This window comes from Hemibagrus wyckioides, linkage group LG04, assembly GCF_019097595.1.
Source record: "Hemibagrus wyckioides isolate EC202008001 linkage group LG04, SWU_Hwy_1.0, whole genome shotgun sequence".
NCBI lineage: Eukaryota > Metazoa > Chordata > Actinopteri > Siluriformes > Bagridae > Hemibagrus > Hemibagrus wyckioides.
The window spans coordinates 14,839,446-14,865,692 of NC_080713.1; the positions used below are offsets into that span (position 1 = coordinate 14,839,446).

Here is a 26,247-nt window from a genome sequence, read left to right on the forward strand (position 1 = left end):
CATTCCACTGTATTGCAAAGATGTGTATAATATTTGAGTATTGAACAAGCCAAATACGAGGATTCCTGATCACACACACACACTTGTCCTCTGATCCTCGCTCTGCGACACCGCGGTCTGCGGGTCGAAGCCGAAGTCTGCCGCCATTTTCATATGAAATTTAAAGGGGACTGAGGCGATCACGAATTTGTGTACAGTTTATGGAGAATCGCAGAATTTTTGGGGGACTGAGTAGAAATGTTAGGAGGAATAAAGCCCCACTAACAATGGCCTAGGGACGGCCATTGCGCACACGATTTCCATGCGGCGTAGACAATAGAGATGAAGTTTACGGGGCTCATCTGTTCTGAAAGCATCATCTGCGAGTGCTTGCGTTATAACCCCATGCTATCTTTTGTGGTATAATTTCAGTAGCCATATCTCTGAAAAAGAGTAAATCAGGCATCAGTGTTGTCAAGAGGAAAGTTGTGAGATCAACCATCGAGTTGAAACAGATTAATTCGTTTTACATTATTTCCTATGGGGGAAAAATATTTCGGTTTTCGACCAAATCGGTATTCGACCAGACTTTTGGAATGAATTAAGGTCGGACACCGAGGTATCACAGTAATTGTATATTACAGTCCTGCTACTGATCTCATAAATCATAAAAGCAAATATTGTTTTAAGAGTATAGCCTGTATGTTTAGTTTTGCTTAGCTTAAACTTTACCTGAAGGTTATTGCTCTGACTCAAACGCTGTACTGTCCACCGCCTCTAGTTCAGCAGCAGGAACACTTGCAGCAGCCTGCTGCTGCTTCCTTCCTCACCTTTTAAAAAAAAAAAGGAAAGAAAAAGAAATTTGTAGTCAAATTTGGCACTAAAAGATACTGTATCCCCATCTCTAAAAAAGTGTGCTAGTTTGTCATTTTCTAAGATGTTGCAACATGCTCTTTTAAAACGTCTATCGTTATATATTTTTTTTAAAAATATATTTTGTTTTGTGAACACCATTAGCTTGCACAAAGTGGACTTATTAGGCGATAGTTAGCCATGCTATAGATGCGCCTGTGCAGGTATCTAATTTGTATTTATGAAAAAAAATCTTGACCCTTTAACACTTACACTCTATATTCTACTACTATGATTTATTTTATTTAGTATATAAAAACCTTGACCCACTAACACTAGCACTCTCTATTCTGTCTATTCTGTTGTTTTTATTCTTTTTACTTATAAAAAAAAAAGCCATGTTACTTTTACAGCATTAGATTAAACTAGACTTGTCACAGCATATCACTTGCATATTGTTGCTCATTTGTTGGTTTGATTTTATCTATTATAAGTTGCTTTGGCTGAAAGGGTCCGTCTGCCATATGAAGACACCAAAGTATTGCAAGAGCAATTCTAGCGCATATTCGAGCGCACACTCTTAAGTCACTCTCATGGTACTTTGACCTCATATACCGATCGGTCTGCTCAGCGCTGCTTCAAGTCACATATTACCTGCCTCTGGAAATAGCCAATTAGGCAGTGTGCGCTGACATAGGGTCATGTGGTGATGTCATTTTCACTCCACGATTTCCTGATTCGTAGATTGAGAGGTCGCTCAATTCATTCCTAGCGGCGGGAATTCATTCCAACCATCAGGCCACCAGGAAATGTCACGGTGCTCCTGATGGCCAGTCCTCCACTGTCTCTAATTATTTATACTTTGCCTAACCATTGCCGGTTTTCTAATTCTGTCCCTAGATTTTGTTTATTCTGCCTCTTATGTTTATTGTATTGAAAGAGCCTAACCTGCACTTGCATCCAACTCCATGTATTCTTGTGTGAGAATCATCATGGTTGCAGCACACCAGGTCCACCACAAGAATGACTATGGCTTTCTTGGGTTCCCGGCTTTTAATGTTGTTTGTTCTGGGGCTTTAGTGCTGTAGTACATCCACTCACCTCACTCCTCTGAGGGGCACCCATATGCCTGATTTAAAACCAGGCAGCCGAAGAAGCCCTTTGGAGACTCAAGAAAGTGTTCATGATAAATGTGAAGGCTCTAGGTGTTCACATGGTTGAGGGCCTGAATGGCCTGTGGGAAGAAGCTGCTCCTCATTCTCTCTGTGTTAGGCTTCAAGGAATGGAAGTGCTTCCCTGAACAAACAGAGGAAAGAGTCCATTGTTGGGATGGCTGAGATCTTTCATTGCCTTTCTAGCCTTGGTTCAGCATCACCTGCTGTAGATAGACTACAGGTCAGGGTGCTTAGTGTGCGTGCCTTTAACCTGTTTGGACACTGGCTTGTTTACCTTTCAGCCTTTGTTTCAGATTGTGTCCTGATTTAGAAACTGTGGTAAGAGAGGGGATTATTGAGCAATAGAAATGAGTATTTCTGCCAACTGTACAATCAGGGGTTTGACAACTTAGTTTGACACCATCTATATTGAGTACTATTTTTCTGTGGTCTGTTTTAATGTATGAGCTGTGGTTTTTGTGGCAATGTTTTCTTTCTAATTATTTTAGAGAGTAGGGCTACATTGTCTTGAGTGCAATGGAACATGTGCAGCAGTTCAGCAACCGTAACTTGTTTTAAGTTACATCTTCATGACCCATTGGGGCCAGAGCATATTATACAGTGCTGTATAAAAAGTATTTCCTGATTTTTATTTTTTTGCATATTTGTCATACTTTAATGATTCAGATCATCAAGCAAATTTTAATATTACACAAAGATGGGTATTACACAAATATAAAGAAAAATACAAAGTGATAATTTCATTTATTACCGGGAAAAAAGCTGTCCAAACCTATGTGGAAAAAGTAATTGCCCCTAAACCTAATAACTAGTTGTGCCACCCTTGGCGGCAACAACTGCATTCAAATCTTTCACATCCCTGTGTAGGAATATTGGCCCACTCTTCTTTGCATTTGTTTTAATTCAGCCACATTAGAGGGTTTTCAAGCATGAATGGCCTGTTCGATTGGATTGTTTTTTTTGAGCCATTCAGAGGGGGACTTGCTGGTGTGTTTCAGATCATTGTCCTGCTGCATAACCCAAGTGTGCTTGAGCTTGAGGTCATGAACTAATGGCCGGACATTCTCCTTCAGGATTTTCTGGTAGAGCACAGAATTCATGTTTCCATCAATTATGGCAAGTCGTCCAGGTCCTGAAGCTACAAAGCCGCCCCAGACCATCACACTACCACCACTATGTCTGACTGGTGGTATGATGTTCCTTTTATGAAATGCTGTTTTAGTTTTATGCCAGATGAAACACACAGCTTCCAAAAAGTTACATTTTTGTCTCATCAGTCCACAGTATATTTGCCCAAAAGTCTTAGGAATAATCAACATGTTTTTTGGCAAATGTGAAATGAGACTGTTCTTTTTGGTCAGCAGTGGCATTTACCTTGGAACTCTCCCATGGATGCCATTTTTGCCCAGTCTCTTTCTTATTGATGAATCATGAACACTGACCTTAACTGAGGCAAGTGAGGCCTGTAGTTCTTAGGATGTTGTTCTGGGTTCTTTTATAAGCTCCTGGATAGGTCGTCTTTGTGCTCTTGGAGAATTTTTGGTAGGCAGACCACTGTTTCAAGTTCTCTCAATTTGTGGATAATGGCTCTTACCATGCTGGAGACCCAAAGCCTTAGAAATGGCTTTGTAACCCTTTCCATACTCATACATCAATTATTTTGTTTCCTATGTTTTTGAATTTATTTAGATTATGGCATGAGGTGTTGTGTTTTAAGCTCTTTTAGCATGCTTCACTTTATCAGACAGGTTCTATTTAAGTGGTTTCTTGATTCAACACACAATTTTTTGACATAAGGCCATGCAGGTTTGGACAGCTTTTTTTCCTAATAAATTAAATCATCATTTCAAAACTGCCCTTTGTATTTAGATAATTTGTTATCTTTATATGATAACAAAATTTGTTACAAAACATTGTGAGCTAATTTGTTATTATGTGTCATGCATGGACAGTTTTCTATACAATTTTATACAATAGTTTGGGCATTTTCAATTTATAATATGCAGGGTTTTCAAAGCAGCAGCTTTGTTTTGGATATAATTTATACCTTATGAAACAGTAACACTTTACTTATGAAATAACATTTATTGAATCAACCGAAATAATGCAATGTGAATCACAACTAAAACAGACTGATACAAAAATTTGAGCACCCCAATGGAATTATCACATCAATATTTCTTCAAATCAGACTATAGATTTTCAATTTGTATTAGTTTCATCTGTCCATAGCACATTATTTCAAAATATTTCTGGCTTTTCCAGATGAGCCTTTGTATACCTCAAATGGCTCTTGTTGGCAGTATGCAGAAACAGCTTTTTTCCGCATCACCCTTCCATCTAGATTTTCCTTGTGCAAAGTGCACTGTACTGTGGATAGATGTACGATGACACATCAGTAGCAAAATGTTCTTGAAGCTCTTTGGAGGTGGTCTGTGGTTTGTCTGTCACCATTCTAATCATTCTTCGCCTCTGCCTTTCAGATATTTCTTACCACTTTACCATCGTTCCTTCACAAGGACCATTACTTTGGCCTTTCATTTTTTAACTATATTTCTGACTGTGGAGACAGAGACCTTAAACCTTTGTGATAACTTTTTGTATCCTTCTCCTAATTCATATTGACGAATTGTCCTAGTTCTTAGGTCATTATGGAGTTCTTTTGAGATTCCCAGGTTGCTACTTAATAGTAGAGAATCAGGGGAAAACAAACTAACAATTGGCTACCTTAAATATCCTTTTTTATGATTGTTTGCACCTGTATTTGCAGTGTAAACGTAATTGAGCCGAACAAATCAATTTTGTGTTGCAGACAAATAGCATGAAGTTACTACATGTATTCAAATTAGCTCAACTGAAAATGCACAGCCTATTGTTCACATTTAGATAGATAGATAGATAGATAGATAGATAGATAGATAGATAGATAGATAGATAGATAGATAGATACTTACTTTATTCATCCCAAAGGGAAATTCACAGTTTCCAGCAGTATCCACAAACACAGGTAATAGATAAAATAGTAAGGAATATAACAAAAATACTAAAAAACCCAAATTAGGGTACAGAAATATAACAAAAATATATCAAATAACAAAATCTTACAAAATATAGCAGAATATAACAATATAACAAAATATAGCAGAAAAATACTAAATACAGAGATTTAGGAATAAATATGGAGAATGAGATGAAGAACAAAATAGGTAATGTGCAAAACAAGTGTTTAAGGTTACAGACCTAGTTGATGTGTCAAAAACTGTGTTTGAGTCCTGTGCAAATCTCAGTATATTGAGAGTTCTGTATAAACCGGAGTGTATTGTGTGTAGTGTGTGGTTTATTGTACAGTCCAGGACAGAGAGGAGAGTAGTGTCAGCACTGACTTCTCCCATGCCGTGTTAAATTAAAGAGCATTCAAGCAACAAAGTGAGGAAGTGACTCCATGTTTGATTTTTAGCAACAATATTTCAGCCAACTAAGTGATGAATGATGTATATTTTCCTTTTCAAAACAGTGACCTTTATAGTCAGTTTTAGAGATTTAAGAAGGGAATATGTCTACATATTGATTGATCTAACACATACTTGTGTGTGTGTGTGTGTATACAGTATCTAACAAAAGTGAGTATACTCCTCACATTATTGTAAATATTTTATTATATCTTTTCATGTGACAACACTGAAGAAATGACACTCTGTTTTGTTTGATGATTGTTCTATTCTGTTGTGCCTTCCATATGAATTTGAGTCCTATAAGAAATAAAATAAATTTGTTTTGCCTTCTCACTCATATTTTCTATAAAAAATGAAACGCATCTTGCAAATTCTCCCAAGGTATGCAATCTTTTGAGCAAACCGTATAAATAACTCGTTTATGCTCTGAGCAGCTTTGTTCAGTTCATTTCATGTCACTTGCTGAACTCAGAGAAATTTAGAATTAAAGACCCAGGTAGGATGTCTAAGTTGAGGGGGCATTTTCTTTTATTTTTTGGTGGGAGGTAAGGAATTAAGAGTTAGGACCATGAGTCAAATGCATCTTAAATACAAAACACAGAGGAGTGCTAGTAACACACTGATAGCTGGGATGTGTCTCAAGGGGATTGGAGTAAAAGATTTTGGCCTCAAGAGCATGCTATTTTCATAGGTAAAGAAATGTTGCAGTTAAAATAAATTTGTTTTTTTTAAATTATATTTCACAGTATATGCTATAAAACCTCTTAATTTGCTTATTTTAAGCAAACTGAAATGCATTAAAACATTAGTATAGGTAAAAAATGGATTTCCTTAAGCACAAGTAACTTGTAAACATTTGTGTTGAATTAACACATTAACATGCTTGAACAATGAGCATGTGTGTTTTGAATCATGAGCAAATGCTTTCTCCATATTTTGGCCTTTGCTTCACTTTGAGAGACATTACGCTTAGGTCCAGAACTTTTCTAGCTCATCTCTGTATTTCTTTGGAAATTCCAAATGCGCCTTTTGATTTTTACTGATTCTGAGTGGTTTGCATTATATGGTATGGCCTCTATTTTTATGCTTCTTTGAATTGTGCATTTTCATACCCCCCTGTGGAGGTTTTGGTGATGCCATTAAATATTGTTTTTGGATTCACAGTATGCCCAAAAAGCTCTCACAATATTTCTAATATCAACTGCTATTTACCTTGGCTGACCTCTTTGATGTTGGTTTTTTGTACAGTAGGTAAGATTTCTATGTGATTTCTGTGTTTTTTTTGTTTTTTTGAGGATATTTTATTGTTTACTTGTGCAATGGCTCTGGTTGATTTTCACTCTTTTTCTCAGCTTCAAAATAGCTTGCTCTTCTGCCATAACTATTTGGTATTCATGTTGGTTTGGCCTTTTTAACAACAAATGCATTCTTCACAGGCAAAACCCAGAGCATAAAACCAAGCATAGACAATTAGACTAATTAATTGTTTAGCCAATCAGTTCAACATGTTCCAATATTTCAAATCAGTCGAAAAATAGGTAGGTTCAAACATAATGTTTCTTGCACTAACACATCTAGATTTAAATATCAGGAAACACAGTAAAGCTGAAATTCTGATCCATCATCTCATATTCATCTTTTGATCCCAAATCCTCCCCAAATCAAATGGCTCTTTTTCATTACGATGATGGTTAATTTGGAATCTATCCAGGGAATACATGGGACACCAGTCCATAAAACCTACCATAATACCTTTCATTTTTGGGAAGGTGGGAGAAAACCAGAGAATAGAATGGAAGCTCACACAAACCTGGGGAGAACAAGTGAACATGTGAATATCAGTCACCTGATGCCAGTATTTGTGGTGATAAACTATTCATCAAAGGTCATTGTAGTCACTTATCACTCACTGTAGTCATCATTATAAGCAGGAAAATTTGTGAAGCCTTTACAAAGGTTTCATTATTGGAACTGAAATTAAGTTATATGAAAACATCCCAACATTTCTGCATTTGAAATATATGTTTGTCATTTAGCGGACACCATCATCCAGAGCAACATACATTTAACTCATTTTATACAACTATGCAGTGAGGGTAAGGGCCTTGTTTAAGAATCCAGCAAGGCAACTCAGTGATCCTAATATTATTTAAGTAGTAAAACCTCACATGACCTGTGTTTACTTACACAAAAATGAATTAACTCAATTAGTTTGATTTATTCAATGTTCATTTACTGCTTTCTTGAGTCTTCAAAAGTGTGACAGAAAAAAGCCTTTATATTTTCTTGTACATTTGAATATGTGAAGATTTTCTTCTTTTTAAGGTGAATGTTGTTTTTTTTCTTTCCTTGTAAATTCCAGGTGAGTGTCCTAACTACTTTGGAGCGCCGCTTTAACCTGCAGAGTGCTGATGTTGGTGTGATTGCCAGCAGCTTCGAGATTGGCAACCTGGCACTCATCCTTTTTGTCAGCTACTTTGGTGCCAGGGCTCACCGACCACGTCTGATCGGCTGTGGTGGAATTGTCATGGCACTGGGTGCACTACTATCTGCACTACCTGAATTCCTCACCAACCAATATGAGTACAAAAACACGGAAGTGTGGAGGAACGAGCCAGGAAGGGACATGTGCTCTAATGTGACAGTAAGAGATATGGGGGATGATGGCATATGCAGCAACAAAGCCAACACAAACATGATGTACCTGCTGCTGATTGGTGCCCAAGTGCTACTGGGAATTGGAGCAACGCCTGTACAGCCTCTGGGAGTGTCCTATATAGATGACCACGTGAAGAAAAAAGATTCTTCCTTGTATATTGGTAAGTCCTATTTCATTTTTGGTACCTTGGAATGACAACTTGAGCAAATTACTTTGTGCTAACGCTCCAATAAAATTTTAGTTTGGCACATAAAACAATATTTAGGAAAAATACATTAAGAGAGTTACAATTATAATGAATCTCAGATAACTGTTTGAGACTGTTTTTTACTCAGAGGTAAAATTGTTAATACTCTACATTTTAACTTCAGGATTTAATTTGTGTTTTTTTGAGCTTGTCACTTATTACACCATTAGAACAGGGAACAGATAATGTATTCTATTATAATATCTATTTATATCAGTCTAGACAGACTCACACATGTTAAAAGGACTTTAAAATATAACCTGAGATATAACCTCCTAACAGCATGTTAGTAATGATTTGTCTTTAAACAAAATCAGTGTTTCCCTGATCCTTGTTTGGATAGAAAATTATGTAAGTGCTAACACACTGACTGTAAAATCATAATTTTTAATGTGAATTGTATCCTGTATGTTCTATGTATGTTCCCTCAGCCTCCACCTTAATAGAAACATTTGTACACCAACATTTATGCACTTATACAGTCAGCAGCACAATGCATAAAATACAGATACAGTAAGTTACATTAAGTATCATAAAGTGTTATTTTAATCATAGGGTGCTTGTTTGTGCCAGGTTGGCTGGTTTGAGTGTTTCAGAAACTGCTATTGATTCTCCTGGAAACTTAACACACAACAGAAAGGTATAAAATGCAAAATGCATGAAGTGAGCAACAGTTCTTTTGGAAGTTCCTTAAAGTTCATAGCTAATACAGTTCAGAGGAAAATTACCAGACTGGTTCAAGCTGCCAGGAAGGATATAGTAACTCATAATCATTTTTTCATCCATGATGAACAGAAAAGCATCTTGGCATACACAAAACCTTGAGGTGGATGGAATACAACAGCAAGAAGACCACACTCTGCTCAGTCTTGTCAGACAAGTACAAGAATCTGAGGCTGTCATAGGTATTCAGAGGTATCAGATATCAGAGGTATTCTGATCTTGGCTATTGAACTACAAATATATTCCTGATTTTGTAGATTTTAACATTTTAAGCAGTGACAAGTTCCAAAACAGAGCTATGAATTTTAAACAATGTTATGCATGTACACTGTCAGACTTTATTCAGATTAAAAGAGCTGCATTTTGTGGGGTATATATACTGATCAGCCATAACATTATGACCACTGACAGACAAAGTGAATAACACTGATTATCTCCTCATCATAGGCACCTGTTAGTGGGTCGGATGTATTAGGCAGCAAAATTGATGTGTTAGAAGCAGGAAAAATTGAAAAGTGTAAGGATTTCAGTGAATTTGACGAGGGCCAAATTGTGATGGCTAGACGAATGGATCAGAACATCTGCAAAACTGCAGCTCTTGTGGGGTGTTCCTGGTCTGCAGTGGTCGTATCTATCAAAAGTGGTCCAAGGAAGGAACAGTGTTAAACTGGAGACAGGGTCATGGGCGGCCAAGGCTCATTGATGCACGTGGGGAGCGAAAGCTGGCCCGTGTGGTCCGATCCAACAGACGAGCTATTGATGCTCAAATTGCTGAAGAAGTTTGTGCTGGTTCTGATAGAAAGGTGTCAGAATACAAAGTTCATCACTGTTTGTTCCGTATGGAGCTGCATAGATGCAGATATATACACTGCTCAAAAAAATTAAAGGAACAGTTTGAAAACACTTTGGAAAACAGCAACTCAATGTTTCTGCAATGAATTTGTATGTCCCCCATACAAATGCTTGTGCTTGTGTACATGTCTGACAATGTCAGGGCATGCTCCTAATGGGACGATGGATGGTGTCCTGGGGTATTTCCTCCCAGACCTGGACCAGGGCATCACTGAGCACTAGACAGTCTGAGGTGCAAACTGGCGGCGTCAGATGGGCCGAAACATAATGTCCCAGAAGTGTTCTATTGGATTTAGGTCAAGCGGGTGTGGGGGCCAATTAATGGTATCAATTCCTTCATCCTCCAGGAACTGCCTACACCCTCTCGCCACATGAGGCAGGGCATTGTCGTGCACTAGGAGGAACCCAGGACCCACTGCACCAGTGTAGGGTCTGACAATGGGTCCAAGGATTTCATCCCAATATCTAATGGCAGTCAGGGTGCCATTGTCTAGCATGTAGAGGTCTGTGTGTCCCTCCATGGATATGCCTCCCCAGACCATCACTGACCCACCACCAAACCGGTCATGCTGAACGATGTTACTGGCAGGATAACGTTCTCCATGGCTTCTCGAGACACTTTCATGTCTGTCTCGTGCTCAGGGTGAACCTGCTCTCATCTGTGAAAAGCACAGGGCACCAGTGGCAGACCTGCCAATTCTGGTGTTCAATGGCAAATGCCAGTCAAGCTCCACGGTGCCAGGCAGTGAGCACAGGGCCCACTAGAGGACATTGGGCCCTCAGGTCACCCTCATGAAGTCTGTTTCTGATTGTTTGGTCAAAGACATTCACAACAGTGGCCTGCTGGAGATCATTTTATAGGGCTCTGGCAGTGCTTATCCTGTTCCTCCTTGCACAAAGGAGCAAATACCGGTCCTGCTTATGGGTTAAGGACCTTCTACGGCCCTGTCCAGCTCTCCTAGAGAAACTGCCTGTCTTCTGGAATCTCTTTCATGCTCTTGAGACTATGCTGGGAGACACAGCAAACCTTCTGGCAATGCATGTATTGATGTACCATCCTGGAGGAGTTGGACTGCCTGTGAACCTCTGTAGGGTCCAGGTATCGCCTCTTGCTACCAGTAGTGACACTGACCCTAGCCAAATGCAGAACTAGTGAAAAACAGTCAGAAAGAATGAGTAGCGAAAAAATGTCAATGGCCTCCACCTGTACAACCATTTCATTTCTGTTTCATTAACACCAAAGCAGCTGAAACTGATTAACAACCCCCTCTGCTATAATGTATGTGTGTGTATGTGTGAAATAACTATGGAATTTAAAAAGAGTTTATAGGATTTCATTCATATCATTTGTTGATTTAATTATATCAGTAGTTTCAGTCGAAACTACAAAAAGTACCAGACAAGAAAAAAATATATCTGAAACACTGATGGTTTACCTCCAGATTCCAGATCTACGTGCAGCAACAGCAGATGAGTAGCAGATATGCCCAAAAATGCTGAAAATCACATAAAAATCACCAAAAATCATACTTCCAGAAAATCAGTATCAGCAGCAATATTTCTAATACACATACTGAACTGTACCCTACATGGCCAAAAGTATTTGGATACTTGAACACTGTGTTGGTCCCCACCTTTACTGTTATAACATTCTCCACTTTTTTTTAAATGTGGTTGTTGGGATTTGTGTTTATTCAGCCATGAGGATGTATTCATTGATCAGCAGGCTTCCATCCAGGATATATTGTCTATTCAGAGAAATTGTCTAATTAATCTTAAGGATTCCACAATAACCATTGCACAAAACCGTTATATTTCCCTCAGTTGGGTCAGAGTGAAGAGATGGGAGACAACTTAACTGCACAGCTTTGCGCTGCTCAGCTGTCTCCCATAGGTTGAGGACTCGTAACTTTTTACCCAGGATAACAGTAGAACTGTAATCAGAGAGTTTGACAGCAAGAGTCTTTATTCTTCAGATTTAATGGCAGATAAAGACACAGACAGCACATTCTTATCATACGTAAAGAGTTAGCTATTTTTAACATTAAAATTATAAGGGTGAGTAAAAATATAATAAACAGGTAACGCAGATTTGCCAATAACCACTTTTCCCAGTACACAGTCATGCAGTTGCTATGTCATTACCATGCAGCACGGAGTTTAAGTAAAATGGTCAGTCTCTTAAAGGTACCCTGTATGTACCCTGTGATGTATATAAATAGGTTGTTTTGACCATTGCAGATTCACTACTGGGAAGAAAATGGCTGTCCCCAGCCATATAGAACAATAAGAACAACATTCAAATCCAGCCCCATACATGGAAACTTGGAAATCCTTCTGTCCAAATCATGTTTTAAACAAAGGGTAATAACTGGTATTATATGTCAGTACAAGCCAAACACTACACAGTATGCTCTTCAAAAGACATATTGAACACAACATCAACCAACAATTTCCTCTGGAACGGAAGTCAAGGGGATCTCACCAATTCTCGGTAATGGATAATAGTCCTTAACGGTGAGCTGGTTTAGATTGTGATAGTCCACGCAAAAGGTTCAGGTTTCTGAACAATCACAACAGGGACAGCCCAAGAGCCACTTGCAGGTTCAGTGATGCCTTTGGTTAAAATATTTGGTCTTCTTTCAACTGCTGTTTGGCCTTGGAGGTTCGATAAAGGGGAAGGTGGACTGGCTTGACCCAGGTGCACCCATCTACTGTCCACAGACGTCTGGCCAAAAGTGGTCTTCATGGAAAAAGCCAAAAAGCGACAAGGAAACAAGGCTAAGAAATTCAACTTTGCACAGAAACATAAGAACTGGAGTGCAGAAAAATGGCAGTAGTTACTCTGGTTTGATGAGTCAAACTATGAAAAAACTGAAATATTTGTGTATAGTAGGAGGCAATTTGTTTGCTGAAGGGCTGGAGAGCAGTACAATAATGAGTGTTTGCAGACGACAGTGAAGTATCATGGAAGTTCCTTGCATGTTTGGGGCTGCATTTCTGCAAATGGAGTGGGAGATTTGGTCAGGATTAATGGTGTTCTCAATGCTGAGAAATACAGGCAGATACTTATCCATCATGCAGTACCTTCAGGGAGGCATCTGTTTGGCCCCCAATTTATTCTGCAACTGGGCAACGTCCCCAAACATATAGCCAATGTCATTAAGAACTATCTTCATCATAGAGAAGAACAAGGAGTCCTGGAAGTGATGGTTTGGCCCCTACAGAGCCCTGATCACATCATCAATTCTTTCTCAGATTACATGAAGAGACAGAAGGATTTGAGGCAGTTGACACCCAGAGAATATCTGTTGTTAGTTTTCCAAGATGTTTAGGACCAAGTTCCTTCAAAAACTGTGTGCAAGTGTACCTTGAATAATTGTTGCTGCTTTGAAGGCAAAGGGTAGTCGCACAAAATCTTGATTTGATTTTGATTTCTCTTCTGTTCATTTATTTTCCATTCTGTAAATTAATGATAAAAATAAACTAGTAACACTTCTATTTTCGAAAGCATTCTTACTTTATAGAATTTTTCCATACCTGCCTAAAACTTTTGCACCGTACTGAATATATTTAGACTATACATAAAATTTTCTTAAATCTGACTGACCACATGTTCCTTTTTTTGCAGTGTGAACTAAGTATTGTTTTGCATTATGGGACTATTAAAGCACAAGTCTTGGTTGATAGAATTTATAAAGCTAAAGTAAACTTCACAACTAACCTGACACAGAGAAGGCTTGTCCAACCTTGGGACAACTGTTGATCCAAATTGATGGAAATTAGCCGGGCTTGTTGTTCGCTCACTAATTGGCTCACTTCACCCACATTTTCTTAAAGAAGAGATTTCAGATACATTATTGTCCAACAAATCCACACTTTTGTAATTTTTGCATTTTTTCCCAGAATTCAGCAACCTCCAACAGTTTTCCTAGTCTGCCACATTACTATTAGATTATTACATTTTATATTACAGCACATACTTGACATTCATCAATGAATGTATAATAAAACTGTGGTTATGATTAGATATGGGTATGATGATCTACTGTAATTGTTGATTTCTTCTTTTTTATCCAATGAGAATATTATGTTTTTTCAGTTCAGTTCAGTTTAACACTGGATTCTTTGAAAAGAGTTTGAGAAAATATGCGAGAATGGATGATTTTCATGCATTTTCTGTTTTGTTTTTTTTTGTTTGTTTATTTGTTTTTATTGGTTTTGTACTCTATTTGGCCCATGGTATTACACACTTTAGCCTTCAGCTGATCACAACTGTGCCTTCTTTCTAATTGCAGGTATATTATTCTCAACCTTGGTTTTTGGACCTGCTTGTGGCTTCATCCTTGGTTCAGTCTGCACCAAATTCTATGTGGATGCTGTCTTTCTTGACACCAGTGAGTTTTGGTAACACAGTGCATTCATATGTTAATTTATATTTCTATATGTTTATTTCTCCAAACATTTGTCTATTTTTTTAATCTGTATTCAGAATAGACTAAACTTAGTTTTTTTGCAGTAATTAAATATGAGACAACATTGATCTGTAAATTACCCTTAACAGTGGTTTAGTGGCCACGGGGCCAAGCACCTCAGATCCACCAAGTAGACAAATAAGTACATGGACACATGGGTGTTCAACCTGTTTTTCAGAATAGCATGACAAAATGGCCAATTTCGCAAAACTTGTGCCACACAGGCCTCATGGTAAGCATGTTCACTGACTTTTATGCCAAAGAACAAAAGCATTGCAGAGATATGGACACTTAAAACATAAGAAATTTAGTTGATCTAGCATCCCAGGTTGCCAATTTTTCATGAAACTTTGTGCATACCCATGGTTGGTAATAGTAACAGAGAGTACCAAGTTTGGAATCACTCCAACAAAAAACTCCTGAGATTTTAATTACTTCCTGTTTTTCCACTTCCGGTGTTTTTAACATGAAATTTCATTGGATGCTAGTGGCCATATCATTTGCACTAGCAAAATTATTTGAATAAATTGTGATTAGAACCCTCTGTAGATGTACCAAATGTACATTTTGCAAAAATGAAAAATTCAGCAGACCAGCAGAAAACAACTATAGGTTCAATCAGTTCAACAGTTCAAAAATGTACCTGAATATTTGGCCTTTTGGTAGTGCTCCAGTAATGGATGAATTGACCCCAAATGTTGTGTGTCTCTACTCTCGATTGTCCTCTATTAATTTGCCAAATTTCATAGAAAATAAAAAATCTTTTTTGTATTGTTTTAAAAACAACATAACACTGATTAGCAGCTCACAAGAATTGGCAATGTAAATACAGGCATAAATATGAAACAGATTATATAATAAAGTGGAAGGAGGGGAGGGAGGGGAAGAGGAGAGTTTATGGATTTGACTGCCTGTGGCTTTTTTGTTTTAGGAGTCTGCCTGTAGTACATGTCTCTGAGAGGAAGTAGTGTCATACCATGGCATGCTCTGCTGCCCTCACCACCTGCTGCAGGTCTTTCCTGTTCTCCTCTGCACAGCTGTTGAACCACACCTTGACACAGTAGGTCAGGATGCTCTCTGTTGCTGACTGCTAGACATTGCACAGCCAGTGAAGAGGGAGGCATATCTTAACTTCCTAAGAAAGTAGAGTCTCTGCTGTGTCTACCTCACATGCTGAGGTCAGCTGAGATGTGCACACCAAAGAACTTAAAGCGCTCTACCCTCTCTACTTCCTCCCCATGTATGCAGAGGGCAGAGTGCTCAGTGCACTTAGATCCATTATTAGTTTCTTGATGTTTGTAGTCCAGGATATTGTAGAAACCATTCTGTCAGATGCTGGACCTCCTCTTTGTGTCATTGTTGTCCATTATCAGTTCTACTATGGTTGTATCATCAGCAAATTTGACAATGGTGTTGGTAGGATGGATGGGGGAGCAGTCATGGATAAGGTAAAGGAGTGGAGGGACCTGAGGACACACCCCTGTAATGTGCCATTGTTTAGGATGAGAGTAGATGTGTGACTTCTCATCCTGACATTCTGGGGCCTCTTGTTCAGGAAGTCCAGTATCCATGTGCACAATGAGAGCTGTTCAAGCTCAGGTTGCTTAGTTTTTCAACCAGTTTGTATGGAAAAACTGTATTAAAAGCTGAGCTGAATTCCACAAATAACATTCTTACATAGGTTTTATCCTGGTCCAGGGGTGTAAGTGCTGTGTGGAGAGATGTGATAACTGCATCCTCTGTCAATCTATTTGCTTGATATGCAAACTAGTGTTAGTCGAGGTCAGCAGGGATGACAGATTTTATGTGAGGAAGGATGAGTCTCTTAAAACACTTGGTGATGGTGGACGTTAGAGCAACTGTGCCATAGTCATTAAGTGGTGCAGAGTGTCTGGCAGTATACTGTCTGAGGGGTCTTTGTAACTGTCCTTGTAGCCAGTGAGATTCTTTATCCCTTGCCATATGCATCTGGAGCTGTTGCTGGTAAAGTGTTCCTCTTTTCGCTGCTTATAACAGCACTTGGCCTACGTGATGCTCCTTTTCAGGCTTCTCCGTGCTTCTCTGAAAGCCTACAGGTCCCCAGACTTGTGATTCTGTGTTCCTCATCTTGCTGTTGAACCATGGTTTCTGGTTTGAGAACACTTTAATACTTTTTGTTTCAGACACACTCTCAGCACAAAAGTTTATGTATGATAGGACAGCTGATATGTATCCCTCCAGGTCGTTTGTCCTCTTAGCAAAAATTCTGTGGTCTGCAGGGCTGAGATGGCTTCCTTAGTCCATACCCTGACTGTCTTCATGGATGGTCTTTGTTTGCAGCTGAATGGTTTGTATGCTGGGATAAGGGACAGAGACAGATGATCTGATGCTCCTAGATGTGGCTTTTAGCTTAGATTGCAGGCCCCCTCTCTTGCCCCACTTTTGTTTTCTATGCCTCTGCCATCTGCATGGTCTCAGTGTGGGGATGGTGATTTCTCAGCTTGTGGGAGAGTGCTGGATCTCCAGACGAATAAATTCCCAGTTATTATTATTGTACCTAGAACAATGAATGTTTGACTATACTGTACATGTGCAGATGTACCCCTAATAATAGTGAAAAATACAATATATGCCTTGCACCTTCGTTGCTTGGCCTCTAATAATTTGTAAGTTGCTCTGGATAAGGGCATGTTTTAAAATATATTAGGGCAAATGATTACACAAACAAAATTAAGGGCAGACAGCAAACTGCATTTCTGATCTATAATTTTTTAGTGTTTGAAGTCTTTAATGATAGATTCCTGCGACTGTAAACCAAAAAAATCCCACTAAAGTTAGTTATCTCTATTCTTTGATGACATTTGACTTTTTTCATCGTTTAAAAGCCAAAATATAAACATAATAATCTAGTGGATTAGGATTGCAGAATCAAAACAGCTTAATTACACTATATTGCAAAAAGTTTTGGGACACCCCTCCAAATCATTGACTTCAGGAGTTGTGTTTTCAGCTGTTAGGATTGGCCCCTTAGTTCCACTGGAAGTAACTCTTAATGCTTCAGCATACCAAAACATTTTGGACAATTTCATGCTCCCAACTTTCTGGGAACAGTTTGGGGATGACCCTTTCCTGTTCCGACTGCGCACCAGTGCACAAAGCAAGCTCCATAAAGACATGGATAAGCGAGTTTGGTGTGGAGGAACTTGACTGTCCTGCACAGAGTCCTGAACTCAACCCGATGGAACACCTTTGGGATGAATTAGAGCGGAGACTGCAAGCCAGGCCTTCTCGTCCAACATCAGTGCCTTATCTCAGAAACTCGCATCTAGAGGAATGGTCAAAAATTCCCATAAACACACTCCAAAACCTTGTGGAAAGCCTTTCCAGAAGAGTTGAAGCTGTAATAGCTGCAAAGAGCGGGACAACTCCATATTACACTCCTGTGCATGTAAAAGCAGACGTCCCAAAACTTTTGGCAATATAGTGTATGGCAAACACTAGCACAAACACTGAAAGAAGCAAACAATCTAGCAAGCAAATGGGATAGTAACATTTGATGGCTCGACTTTTAAGGCCAAACCTCTACCTACTCCACTACTCTAGAAAAACCAATCATGATTTTTTGCTGCATGCTTTCCATGGGATCCCAGTGTGAATGCACACTTGTATAAACCTCTGCATCTTTCTTGCAATCAATCAATCAATCAATAAATACATACATACATACATGCATACATACACCGATCAGGCATAAAATTATGACCACTGACAGGTGAAGCGAATAACACTGTTATTTCCTCATCATGGCACCTGTTGTGAGATAGATATATTAGGCAGCAAGTGAACATTTTGTCCTCAAAGTTGATGTGTTAGAAGCAAGAAAAAGGGGCAAGCGTAAGGATTTGAGCGAGTTAGATCTGACCACATGCACTGTGGTCCCAACATGTATCAGTGAACCTTGGCTGCTCATGACTCTATCACCAGTTAACCATTGTTCCTTCCTTGGACCACTTTGATAGATACTGACAAACTGACCAAGTCCAATCCATAGAGGCCCAACACAATATTAGGCTTGTTGGTCATAATGTTACGCATTACCTGCTGAAAGAGGGCACATCCATCAGGGAATACCGTTTCTATGAAAGGGTGTACATGGTCTGCAACAACGCTTAGGTGGTACATGTCAAAGTAACATCCACGTAATGTAAAAGAAAACGTGATTCATCAGACCAGATTCACCGTCTTCCATTGCTCCATGGTTGAGTTCTAATGCTCACATGCCCATTGTTGCCACTTTTGGCAGTTCACAGGGGTCAACATGGGTACCCTGACTGGTCTGCAGCTATGCAGCCCCATATGCAACAAACGGTGATGTACTGTGTATTCTAACACCTTTCTGTCAGAACCAGCATTAACTTCTTCAGCAGTTTGAGCAACTGTAGCTTGTCTGTTGGATTGTACCAGACGGGCCAGCCTTCGCTCTGCACGTGCATCAGTGGCTGCCCATGACCCTGTTGCCAGTTTACAACTATTCCTTCCTTGGACCACTTTTGATAGACACTGACCACTGCAGACCAGGAATACCCCACAAGATTTGAATTTTTTGAAGATTTTGAGGACAGGATGTTCACTTGCTGCCTAATATATCCCACCCACTAACAGATGCCATGATGAAGAGATAATCAGTGTTATTCACTTAACCTGTCATTGGTCATAATGTTATGCCTGACATACATACATACATACATACATATATACATACTTCAAGCTTCATTTATTCCATATTTTCCATTTTCAGATGTGAGTTGAAATGGTGAATCAAATTTTTTGTGTATGTTAAGTATATTCTTTTATGTCCATTATCATGTGTGCACCAACCTTCTGTCCTCAGCCAAGCTGGACATCACTCCTGATGACCCTCGCTGGATTGGAGCCTGGTGGGGAGGCTTCCTCCTCTGTGGGGCTTTACTTTTTTTCTCCGCTGTCTTCATGTTTGGTTTCCCCTCATCTCTATCAGAGCGATATGGTAACAACAGGACTGAGAGTGACCAGCCCATGCTGCCAGTATCACAGAGTTATGAGCATCCAAAGCCAAGTAATGGTGTCCTGCACAACCATCATCCTGACAGCTCCTGTTGTGATCAGCTTCGAGGTACTGTATATTGCAGTGGCGGACAGTCAGGGCCAGCAAGGCCTTCTCTGCTGGCCTAAACAGCAGTGATCTGAATCACTGACTTGCATTTTAATATATTTAATAGGTTTTTCCATGAATGTGTATTAAATTATTCCCAGTAGTCTATTCTCTACATTTCATAGCTTTTCTCTTGGTTGCACTGCTTTCAGTAGTGTATATTTATGATAAGAGTATTTATCCAATCATATTTCAGCTAGTGGCCGACATCATGTGTTGCTCGGCCGTAAGACATTCAGAATTAATAGTGCAGGCGCCAGTAGCTTAAAATAAGTGGCAATGAAATTGTTACCTTAACCAATCAGATTTCGAGTTGGCATCATTGGGGACATCTAGCAGGCATACAGTTACGTCAGCAATTTCCCGTCCTTTGATTGGATAATTGAAGTAGTCAGAGGCAGCAACCTGCCCATATACATTGTTTCTATATTCTCTGCGTCTCATTTCGGATGCTGTGTCCTCCGGAGATTGCAGTTTGCTGCATATGGCATCAAGAATATCTTTTTTGAAAAATAACCGTAATAAAATTGACTATTCCTTGTGAGGTATGAAATACTGTAGCCTAATTTCTTTTTTACTTTGCTATTTAACGGTTGATTAGTATTTATTGCTGTGTCGTCCAGGTGCAATTCTAGAATTTTTATTTAAGGGGGGGCTCAGCCCCCAATGATGGTATAATAGTAAAAAATTAATAAAATAAAATAAAGGTTTGACTAACAGGATTGGATGGTAAACTTACTGCAGCATTCCACTGTATTGCATAGATGTGTATAACATTTGAGTACTGAACAAGCCAAATAGGAGTCTTCCTGATCACACAAACACACACTTGTCCTCTGATCCTCGCTCTGTGATGCCGCAGTCTGCGGATAGAAGAACACGCTGAAAGACGGGGAAGAGCCAAAGTCTGCCGCCGTTTTCATATGAATTTTAAAGGGGACTGAGGCGATCCTCATTTGTGTACAGTTTATTGAGAAGCGCAGAATTTTAGGGGGGCTGAGTAGAAAATGGCCTAGCGATGCCCATGGTGGCATCATAATGATGGTATAGAGGTGGATTAATTCAGGAAGGACACCAGTGAAGGCCTAGGTCTGAAATGCCCGCCACTGGTATATTGTAACACTTTTTTTTTCCTCTAAATAAATCTCATCAAGAAATACAAGGGAACTGGTATGTGTTCCCTTATAAAGGCATAAAGTGTTATGTTTAGGATCATGAGCAGTTCATTTTCTTCTCCACATTCTTCTTTTCCCATTATTCTGGTACAAGTTGATCTTTGTGTACATAGGATATTGTTCCTATAGTTTACCTAATTTTTAGGTTTTGTGTTTTTTAGCAGCCTCTAATTTGGTCTTCCTGTTATTGAGACTTGCCAGTAGTTTACATCATGTGGTAAATTTTCTGCATTCATTCTGGTGAAGACTTCTTTTGATTGTTGACTTTGATTTTGACACAAATATGCACTACCAGTCTGGGTCAAGCAGAGTGTCATTTCATCAGTGTTGTCACATGAAAAGATAATATAATAAAATATTTACAAAAATGTGAGGGGTGTACTCACATGTAATGCACATGTCCAACTGTTTGTCTACTCTTTTTGCATAACTTGCTGTTCTCTAACAAGGTGCTAACCCTAGGCAAAATTCACAACTGGTGTTTGATCCATGAATCGACCAATAAATTCTATGGTTCAATTAGGTGGCATATTAGGCACAGGCGTCATCGTCTTGCATGGGCCATGGAGCATTTACACTGGAGGAGGGACCAGTGGGCCTCAGTGCTGTTCTCTGATGAAAGTTGATTCACTTTGAGCAGAAATGATGGCCGCCAACGATGTTGGAGACGTCAAGGAGAGTGCATCCGCCACTGTTGTGGTGGTGTTACAGTCTGGGCAGGTGTGTCTACTCAATACAGAACTGACCTACATTTTGTGAATGGTACAGTGACAAGCCAATACTACCTGAATAACATAATTAATCCGGTCATTGTGCCCCTGCATGAACAACACAGGCCAAATTTCATCTTCCTGGATGACAATGCTCCAGCTCATCGAGGTCGCATCATTAGGGAACAGCTGCTGGAGGCTGGGGTACCTCAAATGGAGTGGCCTGCACTTTCTCCAGACCTGAATCCCCTAGAAAACCTATGGGATCAGCTGAGTTGCCGTGTAGAGGCTCGTAACCCTGCACCCCAGAACCTCAATGACCTGAGGGCCGCCCTTCAAGAAAAGTGGAATGCCATGCCTCAGCAGACAATAAGTCGACTCATGAACAGCATGAGACGTCGTTTTCAAGCTGTAATTGATGGTCAAGAGCACATGACAAATTATTGAGACATTGACATTTTTTGTTGTGGTATACCCACAACACTTTCCTTCCTTTCTTGTCTTCGGCTTTCCATTTTCTTACTATATTTCTGACTGTGGAGACAGAGACGTTAAATCTTTGTGATAACTTTTTGTATCCTTCTCCTCAAGTCAAGTCAAGAAGCTTTTATTGTCATTTCACCCATATATAGTATGATGCAGTACACAGTGAAATAAGACAACGTTTCTCCAGGACCCTGGTGCTACATAAAACAACATAACATAGAACTACAAACCAACACAGAGCTAAGGACAGAAAGTGAGTTTGTCCTAGATACATAAAGTGCAACGTGTGCAAACAGTGCAAGACAGAAGACAGTGCAAACAGACAATACAAAACAAAAAGTACAGGACAGATACAAAAAATACAAATAAAGACAGAATAGCGCAGACCAGTGTACATTCTGCAATATATAAGCAGTGCAATGTGCAAAATAGAACTGTAAACAAGTGGGTTCTTATAAACATGTACAGCGTGAAAAACAGCAACAGCAGCAATTTAATAAATGTGCAAACACAGCATGTAAATAGTTATAATATGGGTGGAGTTATAGACATGTATGTGTTGCGTCTCAAGTTCGGAATAGATCAGTTCACACAGGTGAGTGAGGTGAGCGAGCGGTGAGGGGGGTGTCACTGTCCTGTCACAGGCAGGTGAGGTCTTGTAGCTTGTGAGCACCTGGATGCCCTGCCACATGCACCAGGTGTCTCTGCTGTCCTAAAAAATGGCCATGGATTCTCTGGGTGTGTACGCGCTTTGCCTTTCTGATGGCTCAGGACAGTTTGGCCCATGATGTTTTTAAGGCTGTATTATCCCCTTCTCTAAAGGGGGAGTCTCTAGACTTCAGCAATGCACACACCTTTCTGGTCATCCACTGCTTCTGGATTGGAGCATGAGGTGCTGGTCTTGAAGATAGTCGCGTCATCAATGTTCTTGCCGATGTAGCTGGTCACTTGGCCGTGTACCCCTCCAAGTTGATTGAGTCGCTGTTGGTTGCAGCCTCCCTGAAAATATGCCAGTCAGTGCACTCAAAACAGTCCTGAAGAGCAGAGGTGGCTGGCTCTGAAACAGTAACTAAGAACATTAACTAGAAACAATCACAGAGTTCTTGCAGTATTCTGTGTTGATGTAAACATATACACCACCACCGAGCACGAACCGAGGTGATCCTGTCAAGCTCAATGGTGGTGTCTGGAACTCTGTCAATGAGCCATATCTCCATGAAAACAAAGATGCAGCAGTCTCTAAACTCTCGCTGTGTGGTCCACTGGAGTCAGATGTACTAGTCCAGTTTACTGTCCAGTGAGCAAAAGTTTGGCAGAATAATGGATGCGAGAGCCGGCTGCCTAGGGTTTGTTTTTAGCCTAGCGCAGACCCCCATCCGCTTTTTTTGCTAATTCCTGATATATATTGATGAATTGTCCTAGTTCTTAGGTCATTAGGGAGTTCTTTTGAGATTCTCATGTTGCTATTTTCTAGTAGAGAATCAGGGGAAAACAAACTAAAAATTGGCTACCTTAAATATCCTTTTTCATGATTGGAGGATTTTGGAGGATTGGAATTGGAGTATTACACCTGTGTTTGCAATGCAAATTTCCTCCCAGATCTGGACCAGGGTGTCACTGAGCTCCTGAACAGTCTGAGGTGCAACCTGGTGGCGTTGGATGGACAGAAACATAATGTACCATAGGTGTTCTATATGGATTTAGGTTAGCATGGGGCCATTCAGTGGTATCGGTTAATTCATCCTTCAGTAACTGCCTGCATACTCTCGCCACATGAGGCCAGGCATTGTCGTGCACCAGGAGGAACCCAGGACCCACTGCACCAGCGTAGGGTCTGACAATGGGTCCAAGGATTTAATCCCGATACCTAATGGCAGCCATGGTGCCATTGTCTAGCCTGTAGAGGTCTGTGTCTCCCACCATGGATATACCTCCCCAGACCATCACTGACCCACCACCAAACCGGTCATGCTGAATGATGTTACAGGCAGCATAACATTCTCCACGGCTTCTCCAGACCCTTGTCTGTCACATGTGCTTAGGGTGAACCTGCTCTCATTTGTGAAAAGCACAGGGCACCAGTGGCAGACCTGCCAATTCTGGTGTTCAATGGTTAACTAATGCCAATCAAGCTCCACAGTGCTGGGCAGTGAGCATAGAGCCCACTAGAGGACATTGGGAGGGCCCACTAGAGACACCCTCATGAAGTCTGTTTCTGATTGGTCAGAGACATTCACACCAGTGGCCTGCTGGAGGTCATTTTTAGGGCTCTGGCAGTGCTCCTCCTGTTCCTCCTTGCACAAAGGAGCAGATACCGGTCCAGCTGATGGGTTACCTTCCCCTGTCCAGCTCTCCTAGAGAAACTGCCTGTCACCTGGAATCTCCTCCATGCTCTTGAGACTGTGCTGGGAGACACAGCAAACCTTCTGGCAATGGCACGTATTGATGTGCTATCCGGGAGGAGTTGGACTGCCTGTGCACCTCTGTAGGGTCCAGGTATATATACATACATACACACAAATAATATAAGACTAAGAAGAAAGAACAAAACCTGAATATAGAATACAATAAGTTAAATTAAATGTCGTAGTGCAGATATGAAGCACAGTTATGGATTTAACCATATTAACATCAGTATTTACATGACAGTACACGTGAAAACTTTCAGAAAATAATGGATTTGAAGTACCTTGAGAGTCTAAAATATAGTGATATTAATGGTTGTAGTAGTGCAATGTGAAAGTGTTCTCACCTGTCACACATAGCTGAACTATTATGCAATGTTGTTGCAAACAATATGAATGATCCTCCTGTAAACCTGCATTCTCTACTAACAACAAATCTGAATGAGACTTGTGGAGAATGAGCTCCACTGACTCTGTAGTGTATTATAGAGTGGGTGAAATGGATTGTTCATGATGGAGAGCAGTTTGTTCAGTGACCTCCTGTTCCTCACTGACTCAGATGTCTCGGGTTTGTGTCAAATGATAGATCCAGCCTTGCAAATTAGCTTGTTAATCCCGCTGGTATCCCTTGCGGTGGTGCTGCTCCCCAGTAAATGGTTCTCTCCAGCATCTTGTTGCTAACGTTGAAATATCTGAGCTTCCTCAGAAAAAAGCCTGCTCATTCCCTTCTTGCATACAGCGTCAGTGTGGGTCCTCCAGTCCAGTCTGTCATTTAATTGTACACTCAAATACTTGTACTGGTCAACAATTCCAACCTTCTTGCCCATGATGGTTATGGTCAAAGTTTTAGTCCTCCTAAAGTCCACCACCACCTCCTTGGTCTTCATCAATTTAGCAGAAGGTAATTCCTAGTTAACCAGTCCACAAAGTTATCCAGTAATCCCTGTACTTCCTGTCCACCCCTAATACACCCCACCACTGCAGTGTCATCAGAAAAGTATGGAAAGTCTGAGGTGTATAGAGTGAACAAAAATTGAAACAGGACAGTCTCCTAAGGTGCTCCTCTGTTACTGACCACTGTCTGACAGGTAGTGAGAAATCTAGGAGATCTAGGTGGATGGGCTGGCACCCAGTCTAAGCAGCATCTCACTCAGCAGGATTGCTTGAATGGTGTTGAAGGCACTAGAAATATCAAAAAACATGATTCTAATAGTACCACCTCTGCCATCCAGGTAGGAGCAAGCAGGCTGCAGCAGATAGACATCCTCGACACCCACATGAGGTTGGTAAGCAAACTGGAGTGGGTTCCAGTGCAGGTTTCACCTGTGAAACCAGGTGGGCTTAAATTATTCTCTCCAACAACTTCATGGCATGTGAAGTAAAAGCAACCGGTTTGTAGTCTCTGAGGCCTTATGGGGTGGCTTTCTTAGGTATCGGTACAAGACAAGATGTTTTCCATAGCACCAGTACCCTTTCCTGCATCAGGCTTAGGTTGTAGATGGTCATCAGGATACCAGACAGCGGAGTAGAGCAGGACTTAAGTCAAGTAAGAGGATGTGGTCGGTCCAGTGGAGGTAGGCATTGAGGGGTTGTCGTCAGTGATACTCAGCCAGCCTGTGTGGTGTTGCCGTAGATGTGTATTTGGTGTCTGCAAGGGTGTGAAGACACCTGTGTGGGATGGCCCAGCAGAGGATCCTGTGCTGAACCTCAAAAAACACATCGAGTTCAGTGGCTCTGTCCACTCTGCCCCTCTGCTGACAGGCCTTCATGTTGAAGCCTATGATCTGCGTAATGCCCATCCACAAGTCCTGGATGTTGTTTTGCTGAAGTTTACTCTCCAGCTACTGCCGAGACATGTCTTTACACTCCCTCAGTCTTTGTCTTCAG

The 26,247-nt window shown here is 40.3% G+C and overlaps 1 protein-coding gene across 3 annotated transcripts in view; it reads left to right on the forward strand.

The window, feature by feature from the left end:
- The window catches only part of slco3a1a (solute carrier organic anion transporter family member 3A1a), a 60,197-nt gene that overhangs the window by 23,597 nt on the left and 10,353 nt on the right, over positions 1-26,247 (forward strand). For 2 of the 3 annotated variants that reach the window (XM_058388600.1, XM_058388598.1), the window contains exons 2-4: positions 7,821-8,277; positions 14,238-14,336; positions 19,285-19,545. In XM_058388600.1, coding sequence (XP_058244583.1) covers positions 7,821-8,277; positions 14,238-14,336; positions 19,285-19,545 — 817 coding nt within the window. The remainder of the gene's footprint in view (positions 1-7,820; positions 8,278-14,237; positions 14,337-19,284; positions 19,546-26,247) is intronic. The other variant, XM_058388599.1, reaches the window with a different exon arrangement.